Below are 27,918 nucleotides of genomic sequence, written 5' to 3'. Positions count from 1 at the left end.
TTTGACTGATTTCACAAAATCACGTGGATCTACTAGTTAAACATTGAACACATTTCTTCCTATTTAAAAAATCACGTACAGTTAAGTGCTTCTATGATATTAAATGGTTAAAATTATTACATACTTAAACAATACAAATTGCAAGATGTTGGTGTGCTTGTGGTACCAAAGGAATAGATAGTTTTAATGAGGGAGTTTCTGATGGCGCATTAGTTTTGTTGTCCGTCCAAAGGCTATCTTGGTCATGGATTGTTTCTCATTCTAAGATATCTACCGGTATTGCTTTTGTTAATTGGTGCAATGACCCTCTAGTTTGTTTAAGGTCATTGACGGCTTCTTGATGTAATTTCTGCTTCTTTTTTTTTGTCACACTTTGTGTCCAGATTAATAAAATTCGTTTGTCTTTTTAAAAAAAAATATAAGTAACAAGATGAGAATAAAAAAAATCATATATGTATAATTTTGTATTTTGAAAGTAGTTAATAATAATTATTTTATTATTATTGTAATAACATTAAATAAAAACTTAACCAAAGTTTACTACAGTGTCGAAATTTTAAATACAGTTTAATAAATACTATAAAGCAGCCCATTGTAATTTTCACCTTTTTTTCATAAAAAAATCTGAATGATCGTGGTCCATTAAAAACAAGCTCTGTTAAAATAGTTTCGTCGTCTCATTTGATTTCAAACTTATGTGCAGAGTAGAACTGGCAAAAAAATAGAAAATTAAACTCTATGTGCAGAACTTGAAGAATGTATAATGATGATTTTATTTTGATACTACATCATTAGCAACATGTGTAATGAATTCTAACGAGTAATTAATCAAATCACATTCTTAATCTGTTAGCTGAACATCTAGAAGTTATTTTATTAATTGTCATACAATCTATGGATTATATTAGGCCAGTTTGATCAAAGATATATATATATATATATATATATATATATATATATATATATATATATATATATATATATATATATATACATATATGCTCCATAAATTAAATTGTGATAAGATCGAGTTTAATAAAAATATTCATTTGAACGCACTAAGCTAGTCACCTGTGCGTGTTTGAGATAGAGATTATTTTTCAAGGATTTAAAAAATAAAGTAATGCCCAAAATAATCGGTATTGTTATCCTTATTGATAGAGTAAATCTTCTTATTGTTCCACTTTTCCTTGTATTTAAGACCAATTCTCAATATATTTCACTTAAACTATTTTTACAACTCTTTAGAAAAGAGTCTCATTTGTACTTTCTTTCATTTTGATTTCACTTTCTTTCTTCTTTTTTTTTTTTATTGTCGTAAAAGAGTCTCACTTTTTCTTATTTCGCTTTGATCACTTAACATTTTATCACGTCTATGATGGAGATTAAATAAAGTAAAACGAACTCTTTTTTTTTAAAAAAAAAATTGACTCTTACAAAATGAAAAGGTGTGTGAAATTAAAAAAGTGAATGTAAGGCATTTAATTTAAATTATATATCTCATAATTAAATATATCCATTTCGAATTTAACCAAATCACATAAAAGAAAATAACAATGTTGAGAGAAGGTCAACATACCCTCTTTACACTCTTTTTAATAATATTTTTTGGAGAACTTTTAATAATGTTTATTATTGGATGGAGTTTATATGAATCTCATTTATATGATGCGAGTCATATAATTTTTGGAGTCATTTTGGTGTAAAATATTCACAAATTTTATTAATTATTAATCTTTGTTAAAAAAAATAACTAATCTTTTTTTTAGTAAATTTTTTTAATTATATTTTTTTATCTATAAGATTTAAATTTGAGATTTTATTTAAAAAAACATAAACTATCTTCCACTTAGACCAACTACATATTAGTGTGAGTTAGACATTTAACAAGATTTATGTGAATTTTTATTTAGGAAATATATTGAAAACATCATCTCTTAGGAGCACCTCCAATGCTTCTCATAGAAACAACTCACTTTGTCTCTTTAAGCGGGTCCATATATACCATCTAAACTTTAAACAACCCAATTAATTTTCACTCCAATAGAAGTACCTATCAACAAGTTGCTTAACACTAATATATTTTCTCTCTATCTCTCTCTTCAAAATCTCATATTCTCTCTCATACATTTATACACAAAAATGTTAAACAATCCCATAAGAAATGGTTGCTTATATAAGCTCTCCAATTTTAAACAACCTAAAATCACATGTGACAAACTAAAATAGTATTTTATTTTTAAGAACTCATACAAGGCAACTAAACAACTCACATTAAGATACTGTAACAGACCTAAAACTTAAAAGAAGAATGAGACATCATCTTCAGCCTTTTAATTAAAGTCTTCATTTACATGTTTATTCTTTATTTTATTTTAAAGGAGTAATAGAAATACCGTACACTTTTTAATAAACTCTTTAAAGCACTCTACATAATTGGTTAAAAAATTGAATAGTACAAAATTATGAAAGAAAACATTGAATATTATGTGAGATTTATCTAATTTTTACCACTTTCAATAAATTTCAACAATGTGCTAAAAAAAGTATAATGAAAAATATATTTTTAGTACTTCTCTTATGTATGATTGAATCACACTGAAGTTAATGCCTGCGAACTATAAAATAAATTTTATGAATAAAATAATGAAATATATATATATATATATATATATATATATATATAATGATTATTTATTGATATGACACGTAAATACATAATTAATTATATGATCATCCTTTAACACAACTGGGAGGAAATTTTTAATCAAAGAAATATATTTTATTATGATAATTAATATAATTAATTTTGAAAAGATGTCTGCATTATTTAAGTGATAGATATTTTTTAATAGAATATAAAATTTAATGCTATCAATCCTTTTTCATTGTAATTTTAATAAAATTTCTCTATCCATTAGCTTTTAACCTTTATCCTAATAGAAAAATAACTGGGAAAATTAAATTTAAAAGGAAATTGGAGGGAGAATATAGTTAATTATCTGGTCACAAGCATGTTAATTAATTATGCTTATGTCCCAAACACTTAAATCACACATTCATCACAAGTATACAGATCTACTTCTCATGGCTTATAATATCAGAAACATATCACTTCTGATGTGAAGAAATGTGAGTTTACCTGAAGTTTAAGAAGTATTATTTGAATTATGAAAACCATAGACAGAAAAAAAGTAGGTTTTGAACAGAAAACATCATACTTACACTTAACATAATGTTCAATTCTTGTCATGAAAATCATTCCCTCTAAAAAAGCAAGAGTCATAATATTCTCCCCTTTTGGGAGCAGTACTCGTGTCATCTCCAATCTGCTGTTGATCAGACACAGCCATAGAAGAAGTAGTGGACGATGATGAGAACAAAGTTGAAGAACTTGAATCATAGAAAGCTTCATTGGGATGATGATGATGATGATGTTGTTGATGATGAAGGCCCGAAGCAACACGTTGTAGATCATCATCATCCCTACTCCAAAGAAGCTGCGCGTACTGCATTAGATTTGGAAACCCTTCTTCTTGTGATGATGATGATAACAAGGGTTGTTGTGGTTGATCATAAACGTGTTGTGATGATGGTAGTGGTAGTGGAGGTGGTGGTGCAAGAGCTGAAGAACCATAACAATAACTATGATTATTTTGATGATTATTATTATAAGGTGATGATGATATTGGAGGAGGAGGAACAAGAACGTGTTCTGGGAAATTGAGCTTGGCTTTAGAGCCTTTGAACTTCAAAGCAGCAGCATCATAAGCAGCAGCAGCAGCCTCTGCCGTGTCAAACGTGCCAAGCCACACTCTAGCAGCCTTTTTAGGGTCGCGGATTTCGGCAGCCCATTTACCCCACGGTCTCTGCCTAACTCCTCTATAGTGTCTTTTTCTCCCATTGCCTCCTTTCAATATATCAATTAATTATTGCATACAAATAAATAATAACAATCATGCTTTAGTTAGGCAGAATATTTTTTTTTGGCTTGGTCCAATTTGTCATTTATGAAAACACAACATCAACTAGCTAGGGTAGGAAATTAAAGTGCCAATGGAAAATATTGCTGATCACTGGAAATACCGAACTAGTTGTCTCAACAAATCAACATCATTATTGTAAGATAGACACAAACCTAAGATGGAGATTAATTGAAGGGAGATAAGTATATATTATAAAGGGAGTGTCATTTCAACTGGTTAGGTTTGGCATGTATTTCAAGGTAAAACATATTTTACATGTGCATCAACCAACAACTTTTTTATTTTTTATTTTTTTATATAAAAAAAGATACCCGTTTCTTTTTCCTTTTCTCAACGAGAGATTCAGATTTGCTAATTGCACTCGGTCTAGTAGTGAAAATAATTTCATAAATATTTTGAAAACGCATATAAATAAGCAGATCTTTCTTAAGATCTCCTTATATATATCTTTTTGGAGTTCTAACAAAGAAGGGGAAATTAATTAAAAAAATTGACCCTGAATGAAATTATTGATATATAGTGCTGTATAAAAATAACACAAATGATAATATAAATTGAAAAAAAAAGTTAGTGCATGAACCTGGCAAATTTACCTTGATTTAAAGGCTGTTGGGATGGGTCCTGAGTCTCAATCAAGCAAGAATTGCTTATTTGCCCATATTGTGGAATTGGTGTGGAAGGGGTGCTATCATCACTAGTATTATTGATTGGATGTATAAAGGAAAATTGAGAAGCTTCTTCCCCTTGGCTCTTAGGTGGAGATGGAAGAACAGAAAAGTTGAAACCTTCCCTCTCCTCCCTTGATGCATGATCAGAAGGGAAAGGCCTCTTCCCATGCCTTCGATCCACCTTGTCTAACTCTATGAAAGGTTTTTCTATAGTCTTATTTCTATGAACACAATAAATTGGCCTCTTTTCTCTCTCTGAATAAACTTGATGGTGAACTTGAAGCTATATATATATATATATATATATATATAAATATATGCCTTCACATAAAGTAGATCTAGAATTTCTTAAAGAGAAGAGTCATATATCATATGAACAATATTGAAAGAAGGGCTCTTATCATCATCTTTTAAATAAGAAAGATGAGTTTAAAAAAAAAAAAAAAGAAGAATATTTACTATTCTAAGGAAAAGTAAAAAGATAACCCTTGCTTGTTACTTTGAAGACGGGTTTATTTCTCCAAAGGAAATGAGGGGGAAAAAAACAAGAGCTAGCGAGTTTTATTACTCCAATAAGAAGGATGAGCAATTAATTAGCTTCCTTGATTTTCTTTTTCTTTGCAAATAGGTATTTTAAATTTTAATTTAGTTTTTATCGATATTTAAATTTTATTTTGTTACAATTAGTCATTTCTATTAAATTGAACTTAAATTAATAGTAAAAAAGAAATTATGTTAAATTTCAGTCAATCATTTATTTTTCTTGTAATTTATTTTTAAACATATTTAAAATATGATAAAAACTTTGAATTTAAAAAATAACCTAAAAGGAGAAATCAATCAATCAAGCTGGGAACTAATGTAAGTTCTTTTGATTCTTTGTTTTGTCTTTTATGTTTATTCTTCTTTTGAATTTCAATTTTATATAATGTTTTAATGTTTGGAAATAATAAATTGTAAAAGATTAAAAAAAACTGAGATTTAAGGTAAATAAATATTTGATGTCACTTTTCTATTACTAAGTTAATCTAAACTTAATACAAAAATGACTAACACCACTACAAATAAATCATTTTACGACATTGGAATAACGACGGTTGTATCAAAATCGTCATTACTCCAGTGGGTGGTAACAATTTTGTAAATATTGGATGTGCTAATAACAATTTTACATAAAACGTTGTTAACACTTTTAAAATGGTGACGGTTTTGATCAAAACCGTCGTAGATAGGTCGCCTTTAAAGACGAGTTTGGATAATCACCATTGTATTCAATGTAACTTATTTAAAAAGCCCAAGCGTCGTATCAAGTATTCGAGCGTGCTCCTCTTAAGTTTTTTTTAATTCTAATCTTCCTTCCTCTACAACCAAGCGTCGTAGGAGCTCATCAAGAGGATTTTGACAGTTCTCGCAAGAGCTGAAAGCCAAGGTGGTTGCGAAGGCCAGGCAGTTCTCGCAAGAGCTGCGGCGGTTCTCATGGAGCCACAACCACAGTTCGTGCATGCTTTCGTCTTCCTCTACTCCAAACGATGGTGGTGCCGAATTCAAAATGGCATTGGCCATGCTTTGGCTCACATGCACTTTCATCTTCCTCGACCCTGGCACGCACAAAACGCTTCGCAATTTGAAATTTATCAACAATAGATCCAGTGGCATTGATGCTTGGAACGAGGTGCAATTGCTACTATTTTTTTTGTTGTTGTTAGCTTAAAGAGTGTTGTATTTGAATTTTTATTTATTGTGAAGGTATGAAGGATTCAAAGGAATTCGTTATGGAACTATTTGATGCTTTGAGTCACAAATAAAGGTTGAGAGTTGAGAAGATCAGCAGGGAAGAACTATTCAAGTTCTGGAACATTTGAAAGCATAGAGTATGGATTGTCTCTTTTTGTAGACTAAATATTTCTAGTCTCTATTAGTTACAAATCTTGTAGATAAGTTACATTTTTTTACTATGTCTGTTTTCGACAGGCATACAGTTTGTCTAGAGACCACAAACCTGATCTTGAGATTGAGAAGGAAAGAATCTTAAAATCTGGTGGTTTTATTCACACAGGATGAGTTAATGGAAGCTTAAATCTTGCAAGAGCTATTGGTAACGTTTTTGTTTGTTTTATTTTGGTTCTTTACAAGAGAAGAAAATTGGCATGATCATATAATTGAACTATTTAAGATTTCAAATTTGTATATCTGTCTCTTTATTATGTTGATTTCTTTGTGAAGAGGCTGATTCCTTTTAAGATTTAATGGGATGGGGTGGAATGGAAATGGATTATAAAGTTTCAATTTTTTAATATGTTTCATGTTTTATGCCAATAAATGAGTAAATTAAACCAATCTCCTTTTAAAATTACATATTGATATAGGTATATGAATTGCTAATTAGTCAAGTTAACTTGTCTCAAATATCTTAAAATGACACTTTCCTTGTGCTTTTTCTTTATATAATTTCAGTATTACCAATTTGTTGAGCTGAAATTGACACAAGTGCACCAAATTTGGTGATTACGGTATTTATTTGACGAGTTGGCATTTTTATTTTTTTTAAAAAAAAAAGCATTTTTAGATGATTCTGACCATAAATCGTCTTAGAAATATTACATTCTAAGACAGGTTTTAGAAAAAATCGTCTTAGAATGTCATGTTTCTAAGACGATTTTCAAACAAAATTGTCTTAGAAATCTTTCAAACTAAGACTATTGGATAACTTTCCATGACAGTGACTTTAAAAATGATTTTGGAATCGTCATTGAATGGGTTTGGAACCATCATTAAAAACCTTTATTCTGGTAGTGTAATAACAAATATTGTAAAATTTAAGAATTAATTAAGAAGGTTGAGTACTCTTGCTCAATCCAATGAATTCTTGTTGATTTTAGTAAAGAGGTAATGGTACATAGAGCTAGATATGAAATATAAAGCTTATGGTTTGGTCTATTTTTAGGACAAGGAACTATATGAATTGATTTAAAAATGGCCTTTTTTGGACTAGTTAGCCTATATGTATTTTTTGGGTGAAATCTAGCCTATATAATTTAAATGAGTTTGGATCCATGGGTAAATATGCTCATAGATCAACTTTTTTAAAACTAAAATTTGAAATAAAAAATTGGTATTTTTTTTCTTTGGAACTTACTATTTCATTTCTATTTCAATCTTAGCTTATCATGATCTTCATCTTTTGTTTGCCTGACATTTCTATTTTTCATAAGTCATGCACTCATATGTTCAGGTTGTGTTATGTAAGTTGTACCCTTTTTCCTATGCTCTCTCAATTTTGTTCATAGCAACATTCACAATCTATCACATTTAATCATTGATGGTTAGTCGCTGCCTCCCAAATCCCAATCACCTCAATTAGTTTTTTTTCTGCGATCTCCCTCAATTAGTCGGTAATTGAGTTTTATCTCTCTTGTCTTTCTCTTTATCATCTCTAATAATCCATTTGGATTGAAGGAAAAAATGAAAAAAAGAAAGAAAATTTTAAAATTTGAATTGAGAAGAAAATGAGAGAAAAGAAAGATTTAAATTGTTATCTCTACAAGTTAACTTTTCTCTCTTTCTCTCCAATCAAACAATAGAAAACACATTGTTATCAGTGTTTTTTTTATTTTCTTTACTTCCATCCAAACATACCATGAGCCTCAAACTTTATCTCTCTTATGTATCTGAGCTCGCCTCTATCTCTCGCTATCTCCTTTGTCATTCTCTTTCTATGCCCCGCATTCAACATGAACATGCTATTGTTTCTAGATGTGTAACTTCATTTTAGCGCTTGTGTACAAAATTAAACTAGCATAATCTTTCTTAAAGGCAGAACACATAGGATCTATAAACTCTTTTCCATTCTCTTTTTTTTCATTACTTATAAATTGGATCATAATTATTTTAATGAAAAAAATAATATCATTGTATTGTCCTTGCAACTAAAAATGGAGATTTTTGTGTTGTATGCATGTAAAAAAAAGACTATTATATGTCATATCTTGGACGTTTTTGTGTATTTATTACTAATGATATTAATGTAGTTCAATAATTTCTATTTGTTGAATCTTATGTGTTTTTTTTTTCAATTCTAAATGATTTCCTTTCCTTTTGGTTTAAATAGAGTTGATGTGGATTATTTTGAAAAAAAATTAGAAAAAATAATCAATAAAAGAGTTAGGACAATTTAATGTTTTATTAAGGTCTACTTTGGTAAAGCTTCAATGAGTAAAAAAGGCTCAATGTAAGACTTGTGGGAGTTCATATGCAAGTGATGATAATAAATATGGAACTTCAATTTTATTACATCTCATAAACAAGTTTGAGTTGCCAAAAGGATTTGCTAATTAATAACAAGGTTGGTAAACTTATCATTGACTAAACAAGAAAATTAAAAAGAACACTTGATCAAATGATTGTGCATGACATGGTACCATAACTATAACAAAACTTAACCTTCCATTCCCTTTTGTGAAATATAAGAAGATTAGAGTAACTAAATTACTTGAATCTTGAATTTAAGACATTAATTCTAGGCATGTGTTGCAACATTAGATGAGATCAACATGTATAAAGAGTGAAAAAAAATATTGAAATATGTGATATTTAGAGTTTTTAGCATAAGTGATACTTAATATCTAATGTGTAGACTTGTAATTTAGAGGGTCATAATACTTTAATTGCATATTGTGCGGACAAGAATTGAAAACTTAACAATAAATAAAATTTTGAAATTTTATCATTTTCATGCTCCATGTTGTGTGCTTGAATTGGATATAATTTTATATGATTCCTCAAAAGAGTAAGGGGTTGGGTGGAAATTTCTTTGTGGACTTTGGGTTGTGCATATTCTAATGACATGCTAGAATTATTAAAAGATAAACATGAATAGTGCGCATTTTATATTGTCAACCCCTTGGATAAGAGAGTTTTGGGAGACCAAAAATGACTTCCTTATATGATGTAGTGCATATGTTGACAAACACTACAAAGCTGCAATGTTCGTAGCCCTAGGAAAAGTACCTCAAGGACTACAAAGATCCTCCACCACAGATTTGGAAAGTGCTTCAACCAGTGTTGATGTTAGAAGCATCACTTCTTCATTTAGTGTCTTCACTTGCCTCTAAAGCACCCACATTGCATACCACCCCACTTGCTAAGCCATAACCACTAGCAATTTGTTGACCTCCTCACCCAATCTACTTCTTGATCAAATGCTACAAGAGAACCAATAACCTTAAAGTTAAAGGCATACATAGATGAAAAGTACAATAAGTTGAAGAAACTCCATAAGATTGGTTTTTCCAACCAAATTGTTCAACAATAACCATCTCAATCCTTTTTTTAAGATTGTGACTATGATGACCCTTATTTTTTTTTTCTATTTTAACAAAAGGAGAGATATATATTAGAAAATTTTAAAAATTGTTTTATGTTCTTTTCCCTTGCATATTTTTCTTCTAAAATAGCTTTTCAATTAATGAATACAAGTTCATGTCATTGTATTTTCATGTGTGTATCTTCTATATATGCTCTTTATGCTTTTATATATGGCTATATGGACTAGTCTGACCCATTAAGGCTTGGCACACAAAACCCACATTTTTACGGACCAGACAAGTCTGATTTGCAAATTAAATGGACTAAATTTATGAGTTTGCATCCTACCAATGAACCTAATAAAGATGCTTTAAAGAATAAATTTAAAAAAACAATTTTTTAAAATAATTGGGATTTCTTTTTTTTCTTCCATGTTTTTAAGCTAAAGTAGATTATAAGAATACTATATATATATATATATATATATATATATATATATAATCATTCAATTAAATATTAAACATTCAACTCTACATAAAATATCAAACATTTGCAAGACTAATACCTAATAAAAATATAAATATAAGCCTTCAAATCTAAATTAAACATCTAACATTCCCAAGACTAATATATATATCTAATAACAAAATCAAAGTTTTAACGCATCAAATGCTAAGTTAAAGCCAAAAGTTTTTTTTGTTAATGAGTAAGTCCACAAACTTCACAAATTAAGCCCGCGAAATCCACAAGTTTCACGGGCTTGAGCCATATAATCAACCTTATATATATTGTTATGCTTCATAAATGCTACAATATCTAATTAAATGTTATTTGATTTGAATGTAATATTAAATTCAAATCAATCTTTTACAGTTTAATTTGGATCAACTTTGTGGTCTTTACTGACACATCCTCACCGCAATTTTAATTTCATATTTTTTTAGTTGTCTCTTTCATTAAAATCTCTCTACTCACAACTCTGCAAGTACATTGAAGAGTAAAATTATCATTGAAAATGCAAATAATAAGAAATTGATTAATCAAGAAAGATAGGAGACTACAATTTACTTATTTTTGTAATTTTTGTACATTTATGATGCCTAATTCAAACTTGCGTACAAAGTGAGGAAATTACATCGTTTATAATGTTTTAGGTAATGTAACACACCCATAACCAATCCTATCAATTTCTAAATATGCCAACATCAATTTATCAATCCCAAAAGTTGTCAACATGACTATTGGACAGCATATTATTTTATGCACAAAATCATCATGTCATCCAAGGTTCCATAATCATGTGCTTTGCTTCCTTTACATCATATAATGCACATTACTTCTTAACACCTATTGGTAATCAATTTTTAACATTTGAAGTCACAAAATAAAAATTAAAAAAAAATAGGCTACCAAAATAATAGTCCCATTTTGTTGCAAAAATCATCTAAAAAATACCAGATCAAGTGTTTCTAGCATCCCATGGTCACCAATTACTTAGAAATAGAATTTGGAACTCAAAAAATATATCATTTAGCACACTTAGATCACAATTTAAAATGGACTCAATGTGGCAAGAAACAAGGCACAAAACATTATTTGCATCATTTGGTCACCATTGACCTAGGGAATCATATAGTAACCTTCTTGGTCACAAACTAATCAATTAGCACATTTAAAATATATTTTCAATAAATAGTTCTTAATTGTTCCAGAGAAACTAGAAAGAAATTATTTAACCAAAAAGAATTTTGTTCAAATGTACAATACCTATCCAAAAGTTTTCGCAACTTAATCATGTATGATGGAATCATCAAAGATTTGACATTTTCGAACTCTGCTTGTAACTCACTATAGACTCGAGCAACAAAGAAAAGATGTGTATGAATAAGATATCCAGCAAGAAGGAGAAGGGAAAAGATTGAATAGAAGAACTCTTGAATATTTATAGATCTTAAATGTGTCAATATTAATAGAAACTTATTATTTCAATGAATAATTTCTTCATACATAAGAAGATAATATAGGTGGTGACAATTGTTCTATTGCATGATTTCATTTCAATGAGTCAAGATTTCACATCACTATCATTTTGAGTATTGTATACATCATTTTAATTATCCAAAGCATGATTTTTAAGTGAAAAACATGCTAGGCAACAAGTAAATGTCAAAGCAATAAAACATAATTTTAAACAAAATTTAAGTACAACAATGGGATAAGTTTTAAGGTCTAATGTTGATTAATGTAAGAACAAGAGGAAAGATGATCACTAGCAATTTGCTTCAACAATTAACACAAATAGTAAAAATTTATTATTACAATATATAAATTTTAAAGATTATGACATTTATTGTACTAATAAGAGTAAGGTATAATCAAGGCCAACAACTAGATCAAAATGCATGTGAGTTCGTGAATTCATAATAAAATGAGCAAGCAGTGCTTCTAATCTATTTTTTCACCTCTTATTTTTACATATATTTTTATTTTTTGAACTTTATTTTCTAGTTATGTGATGTGATTTTGTCCACTTGCATTAGTAGAGTTAGAAGTGACATAATTGTTGGTGTATATAAATCCAAATACTTGGGATGGGCAAACTCCAAAACTAATACCATGTATTTTGCATGAATGTTCTTTTCCAAATACTTGTTCATGAAGTCAATAGGTGGAATTACTATAGGAGCAATTCCTCGACTTTCAATTTGGTCATAGGTTTTTTCATCCTCATCCACAGTACCATAGCTTTCATCATCAAACACAATCTATACAAGAGATTAGAGGCCACTTCATAAACTTTCATCCTCCCATAATTGCACCTCCATATAGAGTTCCAACAAATTCTTCACACACTTATTCAATCCCCAAACATTATGTTATTGAGATGGGTACTAGATATATTGGCCATTCACCAATTGTAGGTACACATAAACATTGGCCTCATAGAGGAAACATGCACAAGACAACTCTTAGACCTCAAAATATTCATGTGGCCTTTTTCCTAAATCCCCAATACTTAGGACGGTCAAACTCCAAAACTGATACCTAGTACTCTACCAGAATGTTCTTTTCAAAATACTTGTTCGATGGAATCAATAGTTGAAATTAATATGGGAAATAACTCAAAGAAATAATTCAACTATAATCAATAAAGGTACAAGAGAGTCTCTAACAAGTGCACTGAAACGTGCTACAAACACTCAAACCAAAACCAAGCACCAATGTTTACAATAGAGAAACAAGAAGATGGAAAACCCCAAATGCAGAGCAGGAAATTTGAAGCACTTATCTCCCTCTCCATATATAGTTTTGACAATCCAACCGGACAATTTGAAGTATCACATGTGTAGAACCTCCTTTCAAAATATCATCCTGATTCAACGGTGAACGAATTCGCAATTGCAATTTGAAAAACGTTCTCTAGTGGGTGTGCAAAAATCATTGACTTTTTCTCTCCTAAACTTTCATCTTCCCGTAGTTGCATCTTTGAATATAGTTTCAACAAATCCTTCACATAGTTCTTCAATCCTCATACACGATGCTATTAAGGTGGGTGTAGGCATATGTTCATGCACCATTTGCAAGTGCACATATACACCGACCTCAAAAAGGCAACATGCACGAGACAATTCTTAGACATCAAAATCTTCCTCCTACGACCTTTTTCCTAAATACAAATACTTAGGATGGACAAACTCCAAAATTGATACCTTGTACTCTGCCTGAATGTTCTTTTCCAAATACTTGTCCAATGAAGTCAATAGGTGAAATTAATATAGGATCATTTCCCTAACTTTCAATTCGGTCATAGATTTTCCCATCCTCCTCCACAGTATCATAGCTTTCATAATCAAACATAGTGTGTGCAAAAGATCATAGGTCACTCCATAAACTTTCATCCTCTCATAATTGCACCTTCTTATAGAGTTCCAACAAATCCTTCATGTAGTTCTTCACTTCTTATTCACGATGTTATTGAGATGGGTGCTAGGCATGTTGGCCATGCACCATTTGCAGGTGTACATATTCATTGATCTCATAAAGGCAACATGCTTGAGACAACTCGTAGACATCAAAATATTCTTCGATCTCTTGTGGCCTTTTTCCTAAAGCTAAATATTTGGAATGAGAAAACTCCAAATTTGATACCTAGTACTCTGGCTAAATGTTCTTTTCCAAATACTTGTCCAATGGATTCAACATGTGAAATTACTATAGGAGCAATTTCTTGTCTTTCAATTTAGTCATAGATTTCCCCATCCTCCTCTATTGTGTCATAGCTTTCATCATCAAACACAGTCGTTGCAAGAGATTAAAGGACATTCCATGAACTTTCATCCTCTTATAACTACTCCTTTGTGCATTCCAATAAATATTTCATGTAGTTCTTCAATCCTCATACAAGATGCTATTGAGATGGGTGCTAGGCATGTCAGACATCAAAATCTTCCTCCTACGACCTTTTTCCTAGATTATGTAATATTTTATATTTCTCTTTGTACTATTTTTGGAACTTCCTAGTCATAGGACATATGCACGAGATAACTCTTAAATATTAGAAATCTTATCCAACATGATCTAATAAGATGCTATAAGAAAATGTAAAAATGATACAAAATTACATATAAAATTTCTTTTATGAGTATGGATATATAATGTGTCCATACTCATTGGTCGTCTTGTTTCAGCTATCTATTGATAATAATCACATATCTTAAAGTTAGTTTTATATAAATTTGATAAAAAAAATACTAGATGTAACACAATTTATAACTATTTACCAACTTTGTCATCATTCTCTTTAGCTTTTTAGAACCATCAACGTGATTTATCATAAGCTTGGCCTTTTTATTTTTTAGGCATAGTCACTATGAATATACATAAAAAAAAAATATGTTATATTTATGATGGTCAAGCCATTTCAATATTGAGTAAGCATGATAATACCTTTGCCATCTACTTTAATCTATAATCTTTAAAAGTCATTTAGTTGCTAAAATTTAATATGAAGGGTTTCTGATATTTTCTTCTCGAGAATTTAAATCTTCATAAAACTATAATAAATTTAACCTATATCCCTTCCACTTTTTCCCAATGTCTTTCATTATGTAGGATTTTTCATCATCAGCATGGATCAGATCTTATGATATAGCATTCCATTTAATCACTTACTAGTCTGCAACCCGTGCATACGCACGGGTCATCTGCTTAGTGGTTTAGCAAGTATGGTTTTTTTTTTCAAGACAGATATAAAAGGAAATGCAGTGTTGAAGCAAAAAAGACTTAATCTATAGCCTGCAATCCGTGCATACACACGAGTCGTCTGGTTATTTATTTAGCAAGCATTGGTATTTTTTATTGTATGGTAGGAATAAAAGGAACACGAATGTATCCTAGAAAAAGAGAACTAAATATTTATAATAATATTGTGCTTAAACCTCGTCAGCTATACATATCCCCGGTTTTTTTTTATTTAGCAATTTTAGAATGTTTTTATTGAATGGTGGAAAAAAAAGAAATATAGGGATGAAGGCAGCTATTATAACATGCAGTATGTCTAGAAAGAAACAACTGAATAATTACAATAATATTGGAGCATAAGATTTAAGATGAGAAAAGCATAGCAAACGTTGTTTGTAAATTAAAATTACTTGATCAACATGTTTGATAGTATATGAGGATAGCATGGATTAAATGAATAAAATTTTGCAACTTAAAAAATTGTTATAAAAAACCATATTATTACAGAAAGAGACAAAATTACATAGGCACAAAATACATCTACAAAAAGAAGAAAATGGACTAATTTAAAATTATAAATTTATTTACAATATTATCCTAAATTAAGTATTTGACATTCTGAATTAATCATAATGAATCGTAGTGAATGTAGTGGTTGTCAATGGTCTTGCCAAGAGGTACGTGATTTAGTCAATTTGTTTAATTTTATTTTGATCTATGGATTTGATTTTTGAGGTTGTAAGTTTCTTTCTCTACCTTAATCTAAAGGAGTTTGAAATTATAATTATTTTGAAAGGTTTGTTGCATAGGTGCGCGTTTATACCTATGAATATGATAATTGGTAATGTGTGTTTTGTTATTATTATTATTATTATTATTTGGGTAACTTGGAATCGTTCGAAGTTTGAAGCCGAGAAAATATTGTTTGGGTTCTTTGTTTCGTAGTAAATGAAGTGGTTGTCAATGGTCTTCAAGTCCACCAAATTGCAATATGCATGCCAGCCGTGGGAGTAACAACATATATTAAGACGCGTGTCATACAACTATGAGAGAAGTGTTGATCATAGTTTGCAAACATATGTGATTGAAAAGCTAGTTGTAAACCTCAATTAACTATGAGGTGTTTGTTTAGCAGACTAAATTAATGATACTTTTAAGAGTATTATTATTATTATTATTCTAATGAAAGAATTTGGTAACTACTTAGCATTTTTTTAAAATATTGGTAAATTTATTTCAATTCAAAAATGAAAATACTAAGAAAATAAGTTGAATAAAGGGAAGGTTTGCTGCATACGTACGTTTATACCTATGAATATGATCATTGGTAATGTACGTTTTGTTGTTGTTGTTGTTGTTGTTGTTATTATTATTGTTGTTGTTATTATTATTATTATTATTATTATTATTATTATTATTATTATTATTATTATTGTTATTTTTTGGGTAACTTGGGATTATTTGCCGTTTGAAGCCGAGAAAATATTTCCAAGTTCTCTCTTTCTGTGGAAAAAAAATTATATTGAAGTAAATATCCGTTAGTAATTGGTTACTATGGAATATAAAAGTTTGGTTTATGTACAAAATGCTAACATTTGTTGGCAGGCAATATAAATTTCCTAATTAAACCATAATAGTATTAAACCAATGTCGAGCCTCTTCCTTTCAACATCCAATGTCAATGAAGTTGGAAGATGAACATAAAAAATAATCAATCATCGGTTCACACAATGCCAAAGAAAATTAAATATAAATAATGAGAATTTTATTATATTTAAGTGATCAGAATGTCTTGTCTTTTTTCATAATCCAAAGCTAAAATACGTCCTTCACTGAACCAAATTATTTATTCAAAAATAAAGATAGCAATGACAAATACAGTTTGTTCCCCTTTCTTTTTCAAATACAAAATGCATTTTGCCCCAATAGCATTAATATTAAGGGAGTCAAATGATTCAATCGCTAGCCTGGAAATGCTGCTCATTTGCAATACTTGTTGAACCACATCGCAATGTTAATGTAGCTTTCAAAGTCGGATTGTGTCCTGAACAAAAGTTATAACCAAACTATATTATCTATTACAATTTTGATTAGCCGGAAGAGAGATCTTTATGTAAGATTTGTTTACCTTTCAATTCCATGAACATCATTTGGAAACACTTTAACTTGTACTCCTTTCTCCCTTGAAGCCCGAGCATACTATAAATGTAAACAATATGGTTTTTTTATCTATTATTTAAACTGATTCAAAGACAAATATACCAAAAATCCAACCATACATTCAGAAAAACCAAAAATCCCAGGAAAGCATCAACAAAAAAATACCAAAAAAAAAAAATACTTGAGCTAAAGAAGTTCTACCAAACGTCAAGTCCTTTGAAAGTTAGGATAAAAAACAACCAAACGTTACAACAAAAATTTAAAAAGCAGTTAAGCTAAAGAAGCCTTACCAAACATGTAGTCCTTCAGAAGTTGTAGGATGAGAAAAGAAACAAAATAAGAAACTTGCTAAAAAAAACTGTAGAAGCAAAGCTTCATGGTGAATCAAAGATGATTCAAAGGTGTTTTGATGATAACAATGATGATAACAAAAGATGATGACAAAGGTGATGACAAAAAGCTCAAAGATCAATCAAAGAACAACTCAAGTGAATCAAAGATCAATCAAGAACAATTCAAGAGTTCAAGATAAGAATCAAGAAGAATTCAAGACTCAAGAAGAAAGTCTAGAGACAAGAATCAAGATTCAAGGTTCAAGATCTCAAGAATCAAGATCGAGATTCAAGAATGAAGAGAAGACTCAATCAACATAAGTATTAAAAAGTTTTTCAAAACTTTGAATAGCACATGAGTTTTTGACAAAACCTTTTACCAAAGAGTTTTTACTCTCTGGTAATCGATTACCAGATTGTTGTAATCGATTACCAATAGCAAAATTGTTTTGAAAAAGTTTTCAAATTGAATTTACAACGTTCCAATTATTTTCAAAAAACTATAATCGAAAGACTAACTGCCTGAATTCTTTTGTGTCTCCCTTCTTCCTTGTCAAAGAATTCAAAACAACACAGCCTGAGAATTCTTTTGATTCTTCCCATTCCCTTATACAAAAGTGTTCAAAGGACTAACCGCCTGAGAATTCTTTTGTATCCCCATTCACAAAGTATCAAAGGTTTAACCGCCTGAGATCTTTGTCTTAACACATTAGAGGGTACATCCTTTGTGGTACAAGTAGAGGGTACATCTACTTGGGTTTGACTGAGAAAAGAGAGGGTACATCTCTTGTGGATCAGTTCTAGTGGAGGGTACATCCACTAGGCTCAAAGAGAACAAGGGAGGGTACATCCCTTGTGGATCTTTGCTTGTAAAAGGATTTTTACAAGGTTGAAAGAAATCTCAAGAACCGCAGGTCGCTTGGGGACTGGATGTAGGCACGGGTTGTTGCCGAACCAGTATAAAAACTCTTGTGTGTTTGTTTCCTTCTTCCCTACTCTTTTACTTTCCGCTGTGCATTTAATTTCCGCTTTTACTTTCTATTAAGTTTCTCTTCTACTCCTCATTCTCTTAATAATTTAGTAAAAGCCTTAAAAGAGTAATTTTTTAATTGGTAAAGGTTTAGGAATAATTAATTCAACCCCCCCCCCCTTCTTAATTATTCTGAGGCCACTCAATCCAAAAAAAACCTCAAGAAACTTTGTCATTAGAATCAGAAAAGTTAAAATAAAAAGAAAAAAAAAAGAGATGGATGACAATCATCACATACCCACAGCTTCTAGTTTTTGGACGAAACCCATTTGATTTCTCATATGAAAAACATCAAGAAAATCCATCAAAGAAAATTGAGGGAAATTAAAAACAAATATGAAAGTTGTATGTACTATCCATGATATATTAATCCGAAACTGAAGAGCTGTTGCGAATCCATACTAAAAGATGATGGCATCAGTTGCCGCAAACTTCTTAAGATTTGGTTTCAGACTTGAATCCCAACCGTTTCAATAAAAGTGTATATAAATCGGCAACGACAACATGGACAGGAAAGAATGATTTCAGAAAAGGTTCCATCTTAGATGTATAATATCAATTGAAAATTCTCCCATGATTGTATAGCCATACCAAATCATTAAAATCCAATTAAACCTCTATCAAAAGTAAAATTATCTCTATTTGTTCTTTTTTAAATTGCTCCTACTTCAATTGGCCGGTAGGTAGATTCCATACAAATACAAAATATAAAATGTTTTCTACTTACGAATGCAAAAAAAAAAAATTGTTCCAAACCCAGGAATCACTCTACTAATCTAAACCCAAGTTACGTCACATCCAAACCAAATTATTATGAAATAAAAAAAATTGTTCAATCAATATCAATGAGATTATAGTTTAAAAAAATCCATGATGTAATCTTTCTATTAAAAAATTCCAATAAAAGAAGAAGGAAAAGCAAGACACTGAAATCATGTTGAAACATTGAAAATTAACACAAACACAAATATTTTTTTCCTAAAAAAATACAAAAAACAGATACACAGAAATATGTTTAATTCAGACAACCAATGACATTGTAATGGCTTGGAAAATAGAATGCTAAGAAAGCGAAAATAGATACATAGAAATATCACAGGATGGGGTATTCATTAGAAATTTATTTCAATTCACTAAGAAAGTAAAAGAAATTACCTCAGAAAGACAAAGCAAATTCAGCGCCCACAGTTTGAAACTGGAAAGCTTGAGAGTGTTGGATATTAATTTGTGCAGCAGGGATGTTGTTTTTTTTCCTAAAAAAATGCAAGAAAACAACAATGATGAATTGATGATTTGTAACATTCTAGGCATCATCTTAAAACAAAGTAAGCAGTTAATCTATATCTAAGATGCACACCTGATATCTGATACCGATAAATAGTTGCATAGTGTAAAGGAAAAAGAAAATGCTTTGTTAGCAGTGTTTCTGACTTGCGGAATCAAAATTAGGTTGTCAGCATTGAGAGAGATGCGAAGCCGAAACTCAAAACTGCAGAAGCAGCCAAACAAATACGGGCAAGTTAGACATTTGATGGTTCCATTCAGCAATGCTTTATCTTTAATAAGTAAAAATGTAGAAAGGGAGAAGGAAAAAGAGGCAAACACAGTTTGAATCCATATATACCTACAGGGTGTCTTTAAGTCAACTTTTGTTGACTTCAATATTAGTTCCACAAATGACTGATTGTCTAAGGGAGGAAGAGGTGAAGGGTCCCTATCCAATGACCACATCCTGTTTCCTACAAATCCATGTTGTTCAAGAGAACTGAGATCACCCAACTGAAATAGAAATTGCATTGAAAATGTTCAAACAAAAGTCAAATATGTTTTCACCACCAGTGAGTGAAATAAAACTAACTCGTGCTAGACAAGTTGATATTCCTTCTCTGATTGGTTTATGTTGTTTCCAGATAGCCTGTTCAGTACAAAATCCCCATAAATGGCATCAACTATATGCAAACAATCGCAAATAAATGAAACAAATTCAAAAGAAATTTGATCTTCAAATATCATTCAAGATTGACAATAAAATAGAGAAACATGAATTCAACCTCAAGCACTAATTTTTCATTAGTGGTTCTTATGAATGTTTTTAAAATTAATTGGTCATGTTATATATTCTATTAATTAATTAGCTAGACATGTTACGTCATATTGCTAACATTGCTGCAGCAGCTATTGCCTTTCAAAATGGAAAATGTCTTATGCATAGAACAACACCACTGTGGCAATTAAAATATCCGGTAAAAATTAATTAGAAGACAACTTAAGATAGATTGTTATCAACGGTAAGATTGTTTCATGTTTGGTAAGGCCACTGTTTTTTTACCTTACTGCTCATAAAAAGAAGTTCTTCCTTTCGATGATTCTTCCAAGAAACAATCTGCCCTCCATAAAGAAGAACATGAAATCATATTTCAATCAATTAAGAACTGTTAAGTGAAAGATGTAAATGATAAAAAAGATTATTCAAAGAACTCATTGTGCAAGAAAATGACATGGAGATGTATATTAATATGGAAAAAAGATTACTTAGTCACACCTTCTCCCAGATGTCAAGTCCTTAAAAAGTTAGGAGAAAAAAAAAGTTAAACGTTACAAAAAAATAATTAGAATATTTTTTTAAAAAAGGAGTTAAGCCAAAGAATCCTTACCAAACATGTAGTCCTTCAGAACTTGCAGGATGAGAAAAGAAAGAAAGTAAGAAAGTTCCTAAAAAACATCAAGAAAACTTTGTCATTAGAATAAAAAAATTTAAAATTAAAAGGGAAAAAAAGATGGATGAGAACCACCACATACCCACAGCTTCTAGTTGTTGGACGAAAACCATTTGATTTTTCATATGGAAAACATCAAGAAATCCATTAAAGAAAATTGAGGAAAATTAAAAACAAAAAACAAATATGAAATACCTGTAATAATAAGAAAGATGTAAATGACAAAAAAAAATGAGAAAATAAACTTACCAATGAATATCAATGCAGTGGTGAATGAACTCACAATGCAAGAAAACGACATAGAGATGTATATTAATATGAAAAAAAAATTATAACATATCTGTCAAACAAAGGTAGGAAAAAAATTTAACACTCCTAAAGCATGCAACCCTTTCATTAAAATCATGACATTTAGCATTATAGCATTTTTTTCCCATTTTATTTTCTAACAAAAAAAAATCTTAAAAAACTGCCCAATTAAGAACAATAACTACTAACGGAGTAGGTACTATAGGAGTGTAATTTTCTCCAAAGATATGTATAGTGGGAGGTTTAGACATAAAACTTAAACATGCAGTTAAACTAACATAATGAAAATACTGATGTTAAGGATGCTTCCAGCTACAATTTGGATGACAATGTTATTTCCCAGAGAAGCTACCTGCTGAAAAAAAGGCAATAGACCAGTACCCCCAAAATCCTTTAGGAATCAATAAACAAAATGTCAAGAATCTATTATGAACCATGGTCGTGGATAATATGGAGTTCAACTAACACAAAGCTGCAAAGAAAACATTTGAGTACTAAATATGACAGTCATTATAGCTATGAGCAAGGAAACTAAATACTATGTACAAAATAAGGGGTTCTGCATAATTGTATGTATGCGTAGGTAATATAGGCTAAGACCCTATTTAGAAAATCGTCTCTGTTAGTAAGAGAAGAAAATAAGTTGTTTTCATAAGTTAAAATCAACTTTTACACTTAACTTTTATAGAAACTCACTCATTTAACTTCTCCAAGAGCTGAAGTACACAAGTTCATTTTAGTTTATAAGAAAAACTCAATTCATTTTATCTTGTTATTTTATCCTCCAATAAGTACTTATTGAAACATTTATCCAAATAGGAAAACAAAATGAAAATATTGATGTCAAGGCTGCTTCCAGCTGCAATTTGGATGGCAATGTTATTTCCCAGAGAAGCCACCAGCTGAAAAAAAAGGCAATAGACCAGTACCCCCAGAATCCTTCAGGAATCAATAAACAAAATGTCAAGAATCTATTATGAACCATGGTCGTGGATAATATGCAATTCAACTAACACAAAGCTGTAAAGAAAACATTTGAGTACTAAATATGACAGTCATTATAGCTATGATCAAGAAAACTAAATACTATGTACAAAATAAGGGGTTCTACATAATTGTATGTATGCATAGGTAATATAGGCTAAGACCCTATTTAGTAAATCGTCTTTGTTAGTAAGAGAAGAAAATAAGTTGTTTCCATAAGTTAAAATCAACTTTTACACTTAACTTTTATAGAAACTCACTCATTTAACTTCTCCAAGAGCTGAAGTACACAAGTTCATTTTAGTTTATAAGAAAAACTCAATTCATTTTATCTTGTTATTTTATCCTCCAATAAGTACTTACCAAAACATTTATCCAAATAGGAAAACAAAATGAAAATATTGATGTTAAGGCTGCTTCCAGCTGCAATTTGGATGGCAATGTTATTTCCCAGAGAAGCTACTTGCTGGAAAAAAGGCAATAGACCAGTACCCCCAAAATCCTTTAGGAATCAATAAACAAAATGTCAAGAATCTATTATGAACCATGGTCGTGGATAATATGGAGTTCAACTAACACAAAGCTGCAAAGAAAACATTTGAGTACTAAATATGACAGTCATTATAGCTATGAGCAAGGAAACTAAATACTATGTACAAAATAAGGGGTTCTGCATAATTGTATGTATGCATAGGTAATATAGGCTAAGACCCTATTTAGAAAATCGTCTCTGTTAGTAAGAGAAGAAAATAAGTTGTTTTCATAAGTTAAAATCAACTTTTACACTTAACTTTTATAGAAACTCACTCATTTAACTTCTCCAAGAGCTGAAGTACACAAGTTCATTTTAGTTTATAAGAAAAACTCAATTCATTTTATCTTGTTATTTTATCCTCCAATAAGTACTTATTGAAACATTTATCCAAATAGGAAAACAAAATGAAAATATTGATGTTAAGGCTGCTTCCAGCTGCAATTTGGATGGCAATGTTATTTCCCAGAGAAGCCACCAGCTGAAAAAAAAGGCAATAGACCAGTACCCCCAGAATCCTTCAGGAATCAATAAACGAAATGTCAAGAATCTATTATGAACCATGGTCGTGGATAATATGATGTTCAGCTAACACAAAGCTGCAAAGAAAACATTTGAGTATTGAATATGACAGTCATTATAGCTATGGGCAAGGAAACTAAATACTATGTACAAAATAAGGGGTTCTGCGTAATTGTATGTATGCATAGGTAATATAGACTAAGACCTATTTAGAAAATCGTCTCTATTAGGAAGAGAAGAAAATAAGTTGTTTCCATAAGTTAAAATCAACTTTTACACTTAACTTTTATAGAAACTCACTCATTTAACTTTTCCAAGAGCTGAAGTACACAAGTTCATTTTAGTTTATAAGAAAAACTCAATTCATTTTATCTTGTTATTTTATCCTCCAATAAGTACTTACCGAAACATTTATCCAAATAGGAAAATAGGAGAAAGGCATACGAAAACAGAAATTATACTTAGAAATAGTCCAATTCCAGACAATATGCAGCCATGTTCAATCAGCTCACAGAATATCAAAGACAATAATAGGAAACAAAATTGACTATAGCCTACAAATTATTTGTGATACTGTACATTCAAAGTGACAAAATATGATGAAAATTTTTGGACTTCAAATAACTATTGTAACACCAAAGGAGCAAAGGACCAAGACTCAATGCATGCAATACACCCAACACAAAAAGTAGAGGCCAAACATGCAATCTTTTAGAGCCTATTTTGACTAACGGACACTGCTATGAAGACTGGTGTGTGCATCAATCCAGAAATTGTAGGTTACTCTTCATGGAACAAGACATGTTTGCAACAGTATGACACTCACTAAAGTTCACAACAGTTCATTAATACATAACAAAAACTCCCCCTTCATAACTAAATTGTAACATCAGTTATCACCTTTATCTTCATTCATAGACCACATTAGTGTTGAGTCTTGACACTATAAATCAGAAGTAACACATGAAAAGAAAAAAAAAAGATGGATGATGATGATGATAATAATAATTATAATAATAATAATAACATACCCGCAGCTTCTAGTTGTTGGACGAAAGCCATTTGATTTTTCATATGGAAAACATCAAGAAATCCATTAAAGAAAATTGAGGGAAATTAAAAACAAAAAACAAATGAAATACTTGTAATAATAAGTAAGATGTAAATGACAAAAAAGATGAGAAAACAAACTTACCAATGAATATCGATGCAGTGGTGAAGGAACTCACTGTGCAAGAAAACGACATAGAGATGTATATTAATATGGGGAAAAAAATTACTCAACCACACTTTCCCCCAAACAAACCCCACCAGAAACTGATTTAAAGACAAAGATACAAAAAATCCAACCATGCATTCACAAAAACCCAAAAATCCCAGGAAAGCATCAACAAAAAAATACCAAAAAAAATACTTAAGCTAAAGAAGTTGTACCAAAGGTCAAGTCCTTCAAAAGTTAGGAGAGAAAAAAACAACCAAATGTTACAAAAAAAATAGAATATTTTTTTAAAAAAAGGAATTAAGCCAAAGAAGTCTTACCAAACATGTAGTCTTTCAGAACTTGCAGGATGAGAAAAGAAAGAAAGTAAGAAACTTCCTAAAAAAACATGAAGAAAACTTTATCATTAGAATCAGAAAAGTTAAAATGAAAAGAAAAAAAAAAGATGGATGAGAACCACCACATACCCACAACTTCTAGTTTTTGGACGAAAGCCATTTGATTCCTCATATGGAAAACATCAAGAAATCCATTAATCAAAAGTAACACATGAAAAGAAAAAAAAAAGATGGATGAGAACCACCACATACCCACAGCTTCTAGTTGTTGAACGAAAGCCATTTGATTTCTCATATGGAAAACATCAAGAAATCCATTAAAGAAAATTGAGGTAAGAAATAGAAAGAATAAAAGAAAAAGAGGAGAAGATTGAGGAAGAGAAAGACGGAGAAAGAGAAGATTGAGGGAGAGAGAGTAACGTAGCGGAGGAACGGAGAGTAACGTGCACGAGAGAAAGGAAAGTTCCTATTATTAAGTGGAATTAAATGGGGAGTTGAAATCCGCCAATCAGGGAGTGATATATGTAAGGATAATATACCAAACTGCATCTCCAATGCGACACGTGGCGGTGGCACCAGAACAAAAAAGTGCAAAAAAATGGAGGGGCAAAAAGACCAAAAAATCGGGAAAAGTGCCATGTGTCAAAATTTCAGGTATATTTTGACACGTGGCACTTTTCCCGGTTTTTTGGTCTTTTTGCCCCTCCATTTTTTTGCACTTTTTTGTTCTGTTGCCACCACCACGTGTCGCATTGGAGATGCAATTTGGTATATTATCCTTACATATGTCACTCCCTGATTGGCGGATTTCAACTCCTCATTTAATTCCACTTATTAATATGAACTTTCCTCTCTCTCCTGCATGTTACTCTCCGTTCCGCTACGTTATTCTCTCTCCCTCAATCTTCTCTTTCTCCGTGTTTCTCTTTCTCTTCCTCAATCTTCTCCTTTTTTTTCTTTTATTCTTTCTGTTTCTTCCCTCAATCTTCTTTGATGAATTTTTTGATGTTTTTCATATGACAAATCAAATGGCTTTCGCCCAACAACTAGAAGCTGCAAGTATGTGGTGGTTCTCATCCATCTTTTTTTTTCTTTTCATGTGTTACTTCTAATTAATGAGTATGAGACAATAATCATGAGATTTAATATGGATTGAAGTGCAAAACAATAGATATTTACCTGCATGTTAATGCTCTTCCTCCCATCATCTATGACTTTGAAATGCTAACAAAAATTCCAAAAAAAATATTACATCATCACACTTGATAAAAAAAAACATAATAAAATAGAATCCATCAATAAAGCCACAACTGTATACAATTTGAATTCCAAAAAATAGAAAATATGTGAAATTAAAAAAATGAATAGGCACAAATGATATAGGAATATAGAATGAAGTGGGAAAAAATTGTAACAATGAAAATTAGATATCAATCAGATTTATGTAAAACAAAATATTTCAGTTGAGATGTTTAAAATTTGAAATTTGAATTGTTTGAAACAATAATCACGAGACAATAAAAGTAAGAAGGGGTTCTTCTTTGGAATGAGTATAAGCCAATAATCATGAGCTTTCATATGGATTGAAGTGCAAAACAATAGATATTTACCTGCATGTTAATGCTCTTCCTCCCATCATCTATGACTCTGAAATGCTGACAAAAACTTCCAAAAAAATATTATATCATCAGACTTGATCAAGCAGAAAAAAAAACATAATAAAATAGAATCCATCAATAAAGTCACAACTGTATGCAATTTGAATTCCAAAAATAGAAAATATGTGAAATTAAAAAAAATGAACAGACACAACTGATACAAGAATATAGAATGAAGTGGGGAAAAAATTGTAACAATGAGAATTAGGTATCAATCAAATTTATGTAAAACAAGATATTTCAGTTGAGATGTTTAAAATTTGAAATTTGAATTGTTTGAAACAATAATCACGAGACAGTAAAAGTAAGAAGGGATTCTTCTTTGGAATGAGTATGAGACAATAATCATGAGATTTAATATGGATTGAAGTGCAAAATAATAGATATATACCTGCATGTTAATGCTCTTCCTCCCATCATCTATGACTCTGAGAAATGCTGACAAAAACTTCAAAAAAAATATTACATCATCACACTTGATCAAGAAGGAAAAAAAACATAATAAAATAGAATTCATCAATAAAGCCACAACTGTATGCAATTTGAATTCCAAAAAAATAGAAAATATGTGAAATTAAAAAAAAATGAAGAGACACAAATGATACAAGGATATAGAATGAAGTGGGAAAAAAATTGTAACAATGAGAATTAGGTATCAATCAGATTTATTTAAAACAAAATAAGGGGGATATACTATGCACGGGTTATAGTATATTTATTGATATTGATTTATGTTGTTGTCATATTATAGTGACGTAGAGAAAAGGAAGGTTGAAAAAAAAATTTAAAAAAACATTATATATCAAGCTGTAGTGAATGAAAAAGAAAAAGAAAGAAGGAAATACCTTTGGGGCGATTGAGGGTTATGACAGCGACACCGTTTTGATGAACAGAGCCCTTCACAAATTCTTCGGCCAT

The 27,918-nt window shown here is 30.4% G+C and overlaps 1 protein-coding gene across 1 annotated transcript; it reads right to left on the bottom strand.

The window, feature by feature from the left end:
- Positions 1–2,989: 2,989 nt before the first annotated feature.
- Positions 2,990–27,918, bottom strand: LOC114398791. Its single transcript, XM_028360935.1, has 10 exons — positions 27,846–27,918; positions 27,392–27,438; positions 26,953–26,997; positions 26,522–26,566; positions 20,580–20,636; positions 20,346–20,500; positions 20,153–20,210; positions 12,574–12,723; positions 4,580–4,937; positions 2,990–3,910 (listed from the first exon to the last, which is right to left on the bottom strand). The coding sequence occupies exons 1-10, from the start codon at positions 27,916–27,918 to the stop codon at positions 3,240–3,242; spliced, it is 1,659 nt and encodes a 552-aa protein (XP_028216736.1). The 3' UTR covers positions 2,990–3,239.

This window comes from Glycine soja, chromosome 19 (genome assembly GCF_004193775.1).
Source record: "Glycine soja cultivar W05 chromosome 19, ASM419377v2, whole genome shotgun sequence".
NCBI classification, from domain to species: domain Eukaryota; kingdom Viridiplantae; phylum Streptophyta; class Magnoliopsida; order Fabales; family Fabaceae; genus Glycine; species Glycine soja.
This window is presented reverse-complemented; position numbering and strand designations above follow the sequence as displayed.

Coding starts and splice junctions, on each gene's coding strand:
- LOC114398791 (XM_028360935.1), bottom strand. CDS start 27,918: ATGGCCGAAGAATTTGTGAAGGGCTCTGTTCATCAAAACGGTGTCGCT. Junction 26,567..26,952: donor GGAAGAGCATTAACATGCAG/GTAAATATCTAT, acceptor AATTTTTGTTAG/CATTTCAAAGTCATAGATGA. Junction 4,938..12,573: donor ACATTCATGCAAAATACATG/GTATTAGTTTTG, acceptor ATATATATATAG/CTTCAAGTTCACCATCAAGT.